The 12,763-nt window shown below is 46.9% G+C and overlaps 5 protein-coding genes across 5 annotated transcripts; 3 read left to right on the forward strand and 2 right to left on the reverse strand.

The window, feature by feature from the left end:
• Positions 1-357: 357 nt before the first annotated feature.
• N7489_001523 (uncharacterized protein) lies at positions 358-2,001 on the reverse strand (the record flags this gene model as incomplete). The annotated part of the gene is made up of 2 exons (XM_056707278.1): positions 358-1,851; positions 1,903-2,001. The coding sequence occupies 2 exons, from the start codon at positions 1,999-2,001 to the stop codon at positions 358-360; spliced, it is 1,593 nt and encodes a 530-aa protein (XP_056571580.1).
• Positions 2,002-2,632: 631 nt separating this feature from the next.
• N7489_001524 (aminoglycoside phosphotransferase family protein) lies at positions 2,633-3,601 on the forward strand (the record flags this gene model as incomplete). The annotated part of the gene is made up of 1 exon (XM_056707279.1): positions 2,633-3,601. One exon carries the CDS (start codon positions 2,633-2,635, stop codon positions 3,599-3,601), a length of 969 nt encoding a protein of 322 aa, XP_056571581.1.
• Positions 3,602-5,118: 1,517 nt separating this feature from the next.
• On the forward strand, positions 5,119-7,205 carry N7489_001525 (MFS transporter; the record flags this gene model as incomplete). Its single annotated transcript, XM_056707280.1, has 8 exons — positions 5,119-5,492; positions 5,513-5,566; positions 5,616-5,686; positions 5,742-5,953; positions 6,028-6,134; positions 6,192-6,724; positions 6,795-7,060; positions 7,134-7,205. Coding segments are annotated over 8 exons (1,689 nt in total), but the record flags the coding sequence as incomplete, so codon positions are not given.
• A 153-nt stretch (positions 7,206-7,358) lies between these two features.
• Positions 7,359-9,797, reverse strand: N7489_001526 (uncharacterized protein; the record flags this gene model as incomplete). The annotated part of the gene is made up of 4 exons (XM_056707281.1): positions 7,359-7,561; positions 7,617-8,663; positions 8,728-9,168; positions 9,218-9,797. The coding sequence occupies 4 exons, from the start codon at positions 9,795-9,797 to the stop codon at positions 7,359-7,361; spliced, it is 2,271 nt and encodes a 756-aa protein (XP_056571583.1).
• A 2,430-nt stretch (positions 9,798-12,227) lies between these two features.
• On the forward strand, positions 12,228-12,727 carry N7489_001527 (uncharacterized protein; the record flags this gene model as incomplete). The annotated part of the gene is made up of 3 exons (XM_056707282.1): positions 12,228-12,369; positions 12,416-12,429; positions 12,488-12,727. The coding sequence occupies 3 exons, from the start codon at positions 12,228-12,230 to the stop codon at positions 12,725-12,727; spliced, it is 396 nt and encodes a 131-aa protein (XP_056571584.1).
• Between the last annotated feature and the right edge of the window lie 36 nt (positions 12,728-12,763).

Below are 12,763 nucleotides of genomic sequence, written 5' to 3' on the forward strand. Positions count from 1 at the left end.
ATCACGGTGAATAACGGAAGCGATTTAAGCTTCGAACATCATGGGACCTACACGGTGCAGCTTCAAGTTTACATTTGTGTGCTCTGGTATATTTGAGCTTGTGAAATATTCATTCGAATGGTGAGTATCATCGGTGCAAAGAAGCAGGGAAAACCAGAAGAAACAAAATGCCCGCCAAAAATAAGAGGGATGCTAGGTCTGTCGTGATAGAGATGAGATGCCAAAGCCAAAGGGTTGAGTCATGTTAGCGACAGATGTGTAGAGCCAATGCTCGGTAGATGTCCATATGCCCAAAACGATGAGGACAAATGGTAGAAGGAAATTCGTGAGATATAAACGTGCAGGACGTCGTGAGCATTATTCGTAAATCGGGACCCTCCGCGAGGGAACGTATCTATCATCTTCGGGAACGGTGGCGGGAGGGTATCGCTTTGAACCGGAGCTCCGAGGGCTCGCCCATCCGCTTGGGCGAGGGTGGAATCCAGCACTGCTGTACGATCGCTGCCGCTCTGAGCCGCTTCCTCCACTATTGGGACGACTATTACCTGGACTGCCACCACTGTAGCTTCCTCGTCTCATTTCATCTGCGGCGTAAGGTCCAAGATGTCTCGGTACAGCTCTTGGGGGTGGTGGAGTTGGTGGTCTGTAGAAAGGTGGATCAGGAGCAGTCGGAGCAGGACCGGGGTCGCCGAATATGAATTCGCGGAATTTGACACCTGCGGTGCGCGATCGAGAACGGTCTTTTGCATGCTCCTTTGGATTTTCCTTTGGGTAATCCCTTGGATGCTCCCTATCTCTTTGATGATCCCTTGGGTGATCTCTCGGGTGAACCTTTGGGGAAGGCTCAGAGTGGGATTTACTAGATCGTGAAGAGTGGCTTTCGTGCCCATGGCGATATCGAGTAGGACTTGCGGGCGACAGATCTCGGAATGGTCTGCGGGTGTAGGCTTCGTGAGAGTGGCGTCTGGCATTACTGTTGGAAGGTGGTGATAGATGACGCCGCTCTCGGTGCCTATGGGGTTTGGCACGGTCCTTGCGGTGATGTGCCGACTCATCTGAAGACACATCAGAGACATCTGGAACCTCACCTGTCCCTGGGCTTAGTGGATGGCCGTGCCGACCACCTTGGCCTCGTCCACTTGAACGGGGCGCAGGTTCTCCCCATGGGGGAGGGGATGAAACTCGCGGGGTCGAAAACCCCGACCGAGTGGCCCGAGACCTGCGTGCAGAAGAAGCGGGATATTCTCCGCTGTATCGTCGGCGGTGATTGCGATGGTCGCTGGGCCGATCGGGATCCACATGACTGTGGCGCTTTGACTTCGACCGGCGTGAGAAGTAGTCATCTTCGTCGGGCAGAGGATCCTTGCCACTGAAATGGTAATGATATGTCCCAAAGTCTGGCGGCGAAGCACGCTTCGTGTGTCTTTTCAAATAGTCGCGCTCCAATCGCCGACTCACACCTTCATGCCATTCCAGCATCTCCGGGTCAGGCTCGGAAGGAAATGCGTCACGAGGGATTGTCTTTGGGAATATGTCGCCATTTGCATCTGCGATGTCCCAAAGCTCCACTGCATTCTGCAAATACACAGAGTGTTCATCTGGGTCCATCAACAGCTGTATTGTCTGCCACCGCACGAAGCCATTTGGAAGTAGTGAGGGAATCGATGGGGGTTCATAAGGATTGGCCGAAGGTTGTAAACTGTGGAAACATCCTAGTGACTGGTATATGAACGATAGGGCTTGTGCCTTGGTCTCGAGGAATAGCGGGTCGTAGTTGCCGCCGACTTTGCGGTAAAAGGCAGCGAGTCGTTCGGGAGTTATATCACAGGTGCCGTTGGCATCAAAGCTGGGCTTGAAAGAGGTCAATATGGTGTCTGGTCCAAAACACGGTCTAGAACTTACCATCAACTGCGCGATCCCCAGACATAGCTGTTCCAGCAGTGGGGCTGGGCTCTTGTCTGAATTGATCAATGTACCCCAGTGAATATCCGCAGAAGCCATGGATGCGGGGTATGAAGAGAGAAGTGCATGCAAGCAGATGCATCAAAGCATTTCATCTCGAGGTTGGGCGCATGTCAAGGTGTTGACGAGGAAGAGAGCGGTCAGGCACGAACGGGACCCACTGCGGGGGAACCAAAGAACTGCGAAGTATGAAAGTTCGTAGATTGATAAAGAGAGATGAAGCTTGGAAGTAAAATGAAAGTGATATATACATGAAATGTAAAGATTATTCAAAAATACTATGATAGTAAGCTGTCTTGCCTCATATCTCTATCACAATTACACAAAAAGAAAAAAACATCTGACTCGGTGTCATCCATACCCGTGACTCACGTACACTGTTGCATACTGTGAAGCCTGATGTGGCGCTGTATGACCCAATCAGCCGTTACCTGAAAAGAAAAAGGTCTTAACTAGTTGTAATTCTCAGCATAATCCTAGGCAGATTCTGCTGGATGCCTAGAATAGGCTGATGACGTGATGGGAAAGAGTGTCTTTATCCTAGCCTTGTATGAAAAAAGTCCGTGGTTGTCACAGCTTGTCTACACGTGACTCCTTTTGTTTGATCTCTCTTCTCATCTGCAACACCCTGCGATCATTCTCATTTTTATCTGTCACCCACACTAGGAACATGCCTCCAACACTCAACAACGATATGGCGTCTGCTATAGCGTCGAGTAGCCCTCAACCTTCGACTTCCAAGCCTCACTTGGATGTGCACTACACTGCGCCTGGGTTTTGCCCTCCGCATCCCGATACTGTTGACCAACTTTGCGAGGACCGAAGCAACCTCATCTTCTGCCATGGTGTTGTGATTGTAAAGATATCACCTGAAGTCGCCGTCAAGTTCGGTCCTCATATCAATATTATCGAAGCCAAAAACATGATTTATGTTGCGCAGAATACAGGGGTTCCTGTGCCCAAAGTCTTTGCATATTATACGTACGGTCCGATTGACCGTGATCCTGACGATTTCGGAGGCCTCTACGATACTTACATCTTCATGAGTTACGTTGCCGGCGAAACACTCTATGAAGCTTGGAACTCCTTAAGCGTCTCCACTAAATCCCACATTTCAAGACAACTTGCAAGCTGTGTCCAGGAGATCCGCGATATAGAGCCTACTAGATATATTGGCTCTATAGATCGTGGTCCTGTTACTGACTGCTGTTTAGCGACCTCCATTGATAAAGGTATAGCACTAGGAATTAGTGACCACTACACCCGAACTAATCATCTATTTCAAGGCCCGTTTAATTCGGAGCAAGAGTTTAACACGGCAATTATCAACAACTATCTGAACAATGCGCCGAAACGCCACATCAAGAGTTTTCTCAGTAGGATGCTTCCTGTATCCCACCGCATTTTATTTGCGCATGGTGATCTTAGGCCTCGGAATATCATCGTGAAAGACGGAAAAGTGGCCGCCATTATAGACTGGGAGCGAAGTGGTTGGTACCCGGAATACTGGGAATACGCAAAGGCTCTACTTGTCTGGCACTGGCAGAGTGATTGGACGGACTATCTGGTACAAATACTTCAACCGTACCACGCTGAGTACTTCATGCACTCTTTTTTGATTGAAAAGCTATTGATTTAGCCGGGATGTGTCCTGGGAATGCACTTTTACTCCATATACTCCATCTCAGAGATTTTACACTTTATCGCCCCTGGGCTTTAGAAAGATTCACTGCCTGATCTCTGTCATGACGTTGAATTCTCTTTCTGCGCCTATCTGTTCCGACATGATTCGATCGTGGCTTTCTCGTGTAATCATTGATACGTTATAATCGTCATAATACCCTTTCATGCGGTCCGCAAAGAAAGGTTTGGCCACGAGTATACTGAATCGGTAAGCGAGGGTTTGAGCAAGTTAAAGTCGGCGTCCGGCGGGGCTAGAAACTCTTCCATTCTCTCTCCTAGGAACGCCATATCGTTCGTAGGGTTTGTCGGGGCAGAGGTATACCCAAAAAGCCCCAGCTGGTTAGGGGCAACGACAGCAAGAGAGTCAGCCGAGCTCTCTGCAGATGTAAATCTAGGAGATGAATGAAGTACGGGAGGAATCTGGCGAAATTTCATGTTGCCGAGCCAATCATCGTCCAATATTCGACCCAGACAATATCTACAGCATAACCGAGTGAGGACTATCTGATACTAACAAAGAAGATAGTCCCCTATAGAAACAATCGTCGATTGAAAAGTATTGGGAGTGAATAAAAAGCTGGATGTGTTTATACTTCCCTATGCATAATAGATGTACGAAATATGCAAGTATCCATATTCGGAAACGGCGCAAATACCTGGTAACACATGTATATCTCCAACGGAGTGTTACGGTGTACACAATGTGGAGCCTCTATGGAGATAAAAGTGTGTACGTTGGGTCTGCAGCGGAGGAGATGGGGGACAGGAAGGAAGAGAGAGGAGCGAGTAGAGATTTAAGTGGCTAGATGGTGCTGAATCTATGGGGCCTGGGACACCCAACAATTATATACTTCCGTGGGGGAGATTATCACAGCATTCAATGTGCAACCCAATGGTCTAGTTCTGGGGATATGCGTAGTGGCGAGCTGCTGGGTCATAAACTCACTAGACGAAAGAGAAATGGCAATATCAATTTTCTTAGAATATTATCCCACGAAGACAGAAGTTAGAGAATAGATTATCCTCAATAACCTTCCATTGAGATTCCAGGGCTTATATCTTGTCCTCGGGTCTATATAATATAATCTGTAATCCAACACTATATGCGCTCATGAAGTTGTTACACAAAGCATCGGTATTTGTTGATCTTTCAGGTCAACATATTTTAGGTTCGATCTTGATATAATTTGCAGATGTCTCGTACAAATTCCAATAGTATCGAACTATGAAGACTGGTTTTGCAAATTCTGCGAATCTTGCATATAATGCAAGGGGTGGTTACACCGATCGCCCGGATTTGCCTTAACGATGATGGCCTGCGTACATCGTACACCCTATATTTTCGCCATTTGATATGAAGTGATGTATTGTAGACTCGGACGATCATAAGCGAAGTCTAGTTATAATAGCTAGCCATCTTCTGTGGTTTATTCACAGTTATTCTATAAACCAATAAACTATCGGCTCCGAAGGAGATCGGACACCATACGCGAGTCACCTCTGGGTCAACTTTTACGAGCGATTACCGGGAATAGGATTCTACTTTATCCGGAAGAAAAGCCCGGATTTGTTCTACCGGCGAATTTGGGACAGAAAGGGCACCCGGTTGAATCCGATCAAAGTCTTAGCGACTCTCCCATAACTCCAGCGCCAGCTTCGTACTTCCCGCCGGGTGCCAATTCAGAGGGAGGACACGTGCAAGATGAGGCGAACAATATAGTTGGTTGGTATGGGCCAGACGATCCTTCAAACCCGAGAAATTGGTCGTCATGGAAGAAAAGACTCGTTACCTTTCAGATATGGTACATGTCACCTCACATTATACCTCTTCACCTGGGCACGCAACAGTGTGACTAATTCCCGATAGTTTGTACACATTTGCCATATATTCTGGCTCATCAATCTATGTGCCGGCCGAACCGTAAGCTCGAAATCCCAGAAGTGCACCACCGCGACTAATTGCCCAACAGCCAGGTAATGGAATATTTCCAAGTCAGTCAGACGAAGGCTTCATTGGGGTTGGCGTTATATGTCTTAGGCTGTAAGTTCCTATCACACCTCACAAAGGATAAGTATTAATGCCTCGGTTCTTCTAGATGGCCTGGGACCGTTGCTCTTCTCGCCCTTGAGCGAGGTTCCATTATATGGTCGCAACATCCCGTATATTACCTCCTTCATCGCCTTTGTTATACTATGTGTCCCCACCGCTTTGGTAGAAAACTACGCCGGATTTATGGTTCTTCGACTTCTTCAGGGCTTTTTCGGGAGCCCCTGCCTGGCAAGTGGTGGTGCGTCGATGGGAGATATGGTTCGTGCAAAAATGCCTCTTAGCGTGGAAGGGTGTGTACCTTCTTCTGCTAGAGCTAACCGAATATCGGATAGTACTCGGATATTTACCTACCGCTAGGATTGACCAGCTGGGTTGCTGCGGCGTACGGTGGACCAGCACTTGGCCCGGTTTTGTCGGTCTTTTCAATCGCCGAAAAGGGGTGAGACTCCCAATTGATATTGTGTGTATCATATCAGCGGCTGATTATGGTGTTCAGATGGCGATGGGCAATGTGGGAAATTCTTTGGATGGGTGCACCCATCCTTATCCTTATGGTCTTCTGTCTTCCAGAGACCTCGGCCGATAATATTCTCCTCCGCCGTGCAGAGCGACTACGCAGAGTTACTGGGAACACGAGACTTTTCTCGCAATCCGAAATTACGCAGAATCGTCAAAAGTTTTACAACATGCTTCTTGACTCTTTAGTCAAACCTGTCGAGATAATGGTTAAAGATCCGGCCATCCTGTTCGCCAATGTCTACACCTCCTTGGTCTATGGAATCTACTACTCATTCTTCGAGGCGTTTCCGTTGACCTATCCGGCCAAATATGGGTTTGATGCTAAGGATGTTGCCCTGATCTTCATCTCAATCATTATTGGCTGTGCAGTTGCAGTTGTTGTCTATATTGTGTATCTTTATACCAGTCTCATGCCTGAACTAAAGGCCAACGGCAGGCGTCCACACGAGCACCGCCTACCCCCTGCTCTGTTCGCTTCTTTTGGTCCAACGATCGGACTGTTTATTTTCGGTATGTAGAAGCAGTCCTTCTAAGGTCGGCCTTATATTCCATACTATGAGACTAACTTTATGTCGTTTAGCCTGGACTACCAATGGAAATATCCATTGGGCTGTTAGCGCCCTCGGTATTGTCCTATATGCAGGATCTGTCTTCATCGTATTGCAATGCGTACTTGTCTACCTGTCGCTTGCGTACCCAAAGTATGAAGCTTCACTGTTTGCCGGAAATGATATATCACGATCTGCCGTCGCGTTCGCATTCATCCTTTTCTCCCGATTTATGTTCATTGACCTTGGTATTGACAAAGGGGTGACTCTGTTAGCTGGCTTGAGCATCCTAGGAATTGTAAGTCTCCTCTTATTCAACATGTGCCACAATTCAGATATGATGGTCATTCCCCATACTAACTTACACCCAGATTGGCATGTTTATTCTCTACTTTTGCGGTGCAGGCCTCCGTGCTAGATCTAAATTTGCAGAGCATAGCTAAATAGGGAGTGGCGATGACTTTCGGCTTTACTTTCGGCTTTACTTTTGAAACATATCAGCAGCGGTGATGCGAACAGTTTGTGGTCTCGGATATAGATACATCGCTTTGAAAATAGAACTCGAACAATTATAATATCTAACTGTACATGTCCACTCAAGGCAACTCGAAAGACATACGCTGTTGGGAAAAAGTATGATCCAAGTCTGCGACCATATCATCTAGTGAGGGAGTATTCCATGTAGGAGACATTGGCGCTAAAGGATCTATAAATGACTCCGGGGTCTCAAGGTATTCAAGTTGGTCTTGGAAGAATTCCGGTTCGTTGAGTTGCTCCTCACACATGTCCATCCCGCAAGCTTGAATGCGAGTCAGTCAGTAGTGTTGTTGTAAACCAGGAAGGGTTCTTCATACCAGAGTCCCGCTCTGCATTTCGCTCAAGTGAATCACACAGCTTGTGGAACTGTCTTGCCAACTCCGCCCGTGACTTCGCGACAAATTCGACTGCTCTCGCTCCATGGGAACCAAGAATGCAATTCATTTCTTCGCTCACTTTGTCGTTACTCCAATCCAGATGGCCGGCCAATGCCTGGCCTATAGCACTGGAAACATCACACCAGCTGTCCTTGGTAAGACCCGCTTTTGCCGCATGATATTCGTGCGGTGTTTGTTCGGCATCGTAAAACTGCGGTTCTGGATGTTCCCAGGCATCGGAACAATATGTATCGTGCCTCTCACTAGGTCTTTCGGGAGTTGTGGTGATGCTGCTTTCCAGTCCGACCTGTGACAGGTTGAGAATGTTCGAGGATGAAAAGGTCTTTGGCCATCGGAGAATTTGCGGAAGACACATAACTAAATCTCCGGGCTGTACCACAATCTCATGAGCCTCACCAAATACTGTGTATCCATTTCCATACTTTAATTTCAATGAGCTCTGTCGCCATGAGTCCAATTGGCGATGGGACCCTGGGGCCAGTAGGATCTTTTGTGCAGTCTCATACGTCGGGAAGACGACAGTACTTTGGACATCGCTTGTGCCTTCTCCTTGAACCAGCCACTTAATACGGTCGATTGGGGCACCGAACCCTATATCGTCGCTTTCAAAAACAGTGTGTTGTTGATATTCGACTCGGCGATGAATGAGTTTCGAACTTTGGTCCGGTCTGCATGCGACGAGAACAGCATAGTGTGCCGGATCCCGTTGTACCATTTCAGTTAGCATCCTGTAGCACCGCTGGATCGTGTTTTGATCGATCGAATTGGTGTATTCTTGACTGGCGCTTCTGTTGAGGTACTTTCGGACCCGTTCGAACACACCAAGCTCTTCCATGTAGGAGAAGAAGCCGGGAATATGGAGAAACCCATCCCTTCGCCAACGCCACCAAGCATCGGCAGACCCAGTATAACGACATAGCAGTGTATTGGAACAAAGGATGGGAGCGGAGATGGAGGGTTGATCGCCTATCAGTAACCGTACGTTAGCATATATTTGACAGCGGCTGAACATAGAGGACATTGCACGTACCGATGCAACTATAGCGTCCACGCGAGGAGAAGGCTTCCAGACTCTGAATTGCTTCAGTTCTATTTCTATTGCACGGATCCTCTCCTGGGATAAACTGGGCGAGTTGCATTAGGTGGTCGGAGCAGAAGCTACCCCACGACATTGTATATGCCCAGTCCACCAATGCCGTCAGAAGCTTCTTATCAAACTTCGCTCCAGGAGTAGAAATTAGGGCGATGAGTGGCAAGCATATTGGGATACATCCACAGCACTGCCACTCATCTAGCTCTGTGTTGGTTTGTAACGGTTGAGTAGGCGAGACTCCCAACGACAGCGGTGTCTCGGGGTGGGACAACGCTTCTGGATGGATGGTGGAAGGCGTGGAGCCAAACTCAGCCCCACTATCGGTGCCTTTGCTTGGAGCCGCGCGAGAAGAGATCCGGGATTTTTTTGCTTGAAATGCTGTAAGCAACGTCCTTAGAGGGTTCAACTGGAGAATGTCATCACTTACATTCGCGTGTTGCCAAGCGTGTCTGTGGTATGCCTAAAGTCTCCAATGCCCGTTGGACATCACTTGCCATGAGGCGATTCCTAGTGCGTCCGCGTTCTGGTCTGTTTTTCATACTTTCTTCGAGAAGTGAGACAGACTCCAGATGACCCCGATGCTTGCTCAAGCAGGCTACCAATGAAAGTAAGTGTTTGCTCCAGCTTAAGGGGCGAGTGTTTATCGAAAAAGCCTTGTCATAGGGGACCTTCCAGTAACGAAAGATTGTTTGGATACTTGATCGTTTCGCTAGCTCCGATTTCTTATGTCGCTGTACTATTGGTCGTACAGTTTCCATATATCCGATAGCCTTTCGGTACTCGCTGAGGCTCTCATATCTCATGGACCAAAGATCATTCTGGCATATCCAGTGCCAAGCGGCACTGATAGATGAAGCAACCCGCTCATCGATTTCGGAACTCCTTGTCAGAAGCTCAGTTAAGACATCCAAATGCTTATGCTCTGGTTTGTCACGTAATAGAGTTGCGATAAAAGCTTCGGGGGAGTATTCTGTATCACTCGAAAGTTCTCGTGCCGCATGATCCATGTTGAAAATAATAGGGTTATCGATCTTCATAAGACCTAATGTATGTGGCCTGATCATTGCCTTTTAACTGCTTTGCTCTTGCCTAGAGACACCGTGTCCGTTTATATATTCCCCTAGCTTCGACTCGATTTGGGGCATTGCTTCCCTACCTCTCACCCTCCACCTAGCTATCTGCAGGGCACTTCTTTGAGTTGCTACACACGTCATGTTCATATTTGGTGGGTGCTGGTGGTTGCCATCTACAACGAACCATTCATCTCCTGATAATATATCCGGTGCTATGACGCTTGGTTGTCCAGGAAGATGATGAAAGTATGCTGGCCAAAGCTCTTGGGATGATGTCTGACAAGATAAACGTACTTACCTAGGGCAGTTCACCGGCACTTCATACCCGTCATGGGGCACATTGTGATGGTCCTTGGGCGGGTATATCCCGGTCAACCCTACAATTACCTCCCATCGAGTCAAGCTATTTGAGGGGAATGGTCAATATAAATTAACAAATGGTAGAATACTTGTCTATTACTTAACATTAACGACACGGGAGGCCCGGCGCTATACGCATACTAGCCTCCGAAGTGGATAGATCGACATTGATTTGGTAACAAGTGGCGTCATCATACTACATTAGAGTTACTCTGGTATGGTAGTTCCATGTGTGTCAGACTGTGAGCTCAGGCCTGTAACATGGAGGAACAGGGTAATTCCAAGCTCACCACACCTCGACCCCCTTTTTCTTACTGCTTTTGATTATATTTCCTACCATCGCACGAACATATATTGTAACTTATTATATCTGTTCTATGCTTTTGTCTATTGCATGCTTCCCGAGTGTGGCTGAAGCGATTGTGATTGATGTGTTTATAAATAAAGGTACCAGCATACAACAACAATAAAAGGTTCCTTTACCTGCTTTACGCAGTACTTCTTCTTCCTTTGTTTCCTTGCCTTAACCAAATCGAAGGCGCCAGAGTAGAAGGTGCGATGTACTATACGATACATACATGCCTCAATGGGAACAATATATCGATCTAGGTCTAAGCAGATGGAACGTCAGTGGCACCATGTTGTTACCTTTCTTGTATTAGCAAAGGTATCATTGATTCTCTTCGGCCTCATGCTTCGTTCATAAATCAACTCACAACCAGACACAGTGTCATGCGTTTCTTCAAGCCATTGACCCAAGGACGATCCACTGATCTACATGCTACTGCTTCCAGAACAGGAAAGCTACTTCCCTGTTTGAGGTCTGTATCTTAGATGTCAATTCTCTATCTCTGCGGGGGTATTGGTGTTCAAGGGTAACACAACTTGAATTATTTTGTTTGGTCCCCTTAACGTTGTGGGTTTTAGTTGAGCAACAACGGGCTGCAGGCCTGGATGGGGCCAGTTTACGGACAAGCAAGGAGTAGAATTCGTCACGATATACATTGCTGCTCATTGGTGGGCCTAACTACCCTCACTACTTAATGTCCTCTGGTGCATGCTGCATATATGCAAGCTCCAACACCTCATCAATATTATTATTCGTGTGTTTATGAGGTGTCCTTTTGCGCTTGTTGTTATGTTCCCATTTTACTGTTACGCTCACAGGCCGCCTCTTTCTAAAAAGAGAAAACAAGAAAGAAAAACAATAACGTTTAATTGACCTTATCATAGTAGAGGCTAGACACACACCACTGAACATCACAGATATTAGAATCGTAACCAGTTATGGCTATATACACTTGCGAAATATATTAGATCCAACCTCATATATCGGTCTATCAGTGAAAGCAGTTGAATGCGACGAGGAAACGAAGACTAATGACAAAAAGGGCGAGCCACTCATGTATTTCACATGCGAGCCATCACAAATGAGCCTCTGCAACCATACATACCTAGGTACCAGATGCAATAGATTACAACCCGATATGTCACAACGGTGGTTCACGGGGACTTTTCAGTTTTTGTACGGTATCTTGCCTCTTACGAGTTCAAGACCTTTACTAATTTGGTGACCAGGATATATATAGTGTTGGACTCGAGGGAGGTAATTTTCGATTTCCTGAGAATTGACATGTACTGCTAACATTGCTTATCTGTCAAAAATGGGGATTAAATCAGGCTGAAATGCAAAGCTATCTTCTACTATACTATATGTTCTGTAGATGGCAACTTTCGGCTCGAAGTGTTTTGGCCGCAACTTTTGCTCGGCGAAGATCGGGAAGATGTGCGTTTGCCGACTATCCTCCACATCACGTAGACAGTACTTGCTCTTTTTCTGGGATTATTTGAGAATGGAAGTCATCTAGCCTCATCGGGTGAACCGGTGAATTCAGTGTCCGGTATAAGAAGAATTCAACTCGGGAAAACGATACTTGACCGGCATGCCAGAGGTATAGTTTAGCTCCAGGGCTACGGGCTGGGTCAACTAAACACACGCACATGATGCAGTTATCAAATGTGGAATTTGTTGTCAATAGCTCGTTTGACTCGCCAACTTTCAAGACCCACGACACAATCGATGGCGAAATCGTTTTTATACCTCACCAAGAACCCAACATTGAAGACGTAACTATCACATTCAAAGGTACGTGAGCGATGGAAGTAGCACTACCATACCGATATTAACACAGCCAACAGGGATGATGTGAGTCCAAGTCGAGAACATGAATACTCATCTGGCTTTACCCTTCAATTCACTCCAGAAACCCTTCCTAAGCATGGATATGGCCATTTACGACTACTTTGAGGACACAAACACCCTAAAATCCGGCAAGAGTCACCGACTCCCATTCAAGCTTATTATCCCCGAGGAACTTCCCATCCACGCCTGTCGTCACCCGTGCGCCAATCACCAAATCCAACAAGAACATCTGCAGCTACCTGGAAGTCTCAGCTACCATTCCACAAATCCCACGAAATACATGACATGTCACCAGAAATGACGGAAGTGGTTTACAGTATCAACTTTGCACTGTGGC

Source organism: Penicillium chrysogenum, assembly GCF_028827035.1.
Source record: "Penicillium chrysogenum strain IBT 35668 chromosome Unknown utg000001l_segment0_segment0, whole genome shotgun sequence".
NCBI classification, from domain to species: Eukaryota; Fungi; Ascomycota; class Eurotiomycetes; order Eurotiales; family Aspergillaceae; genus Penicillium; species Penicillium chrysogenum.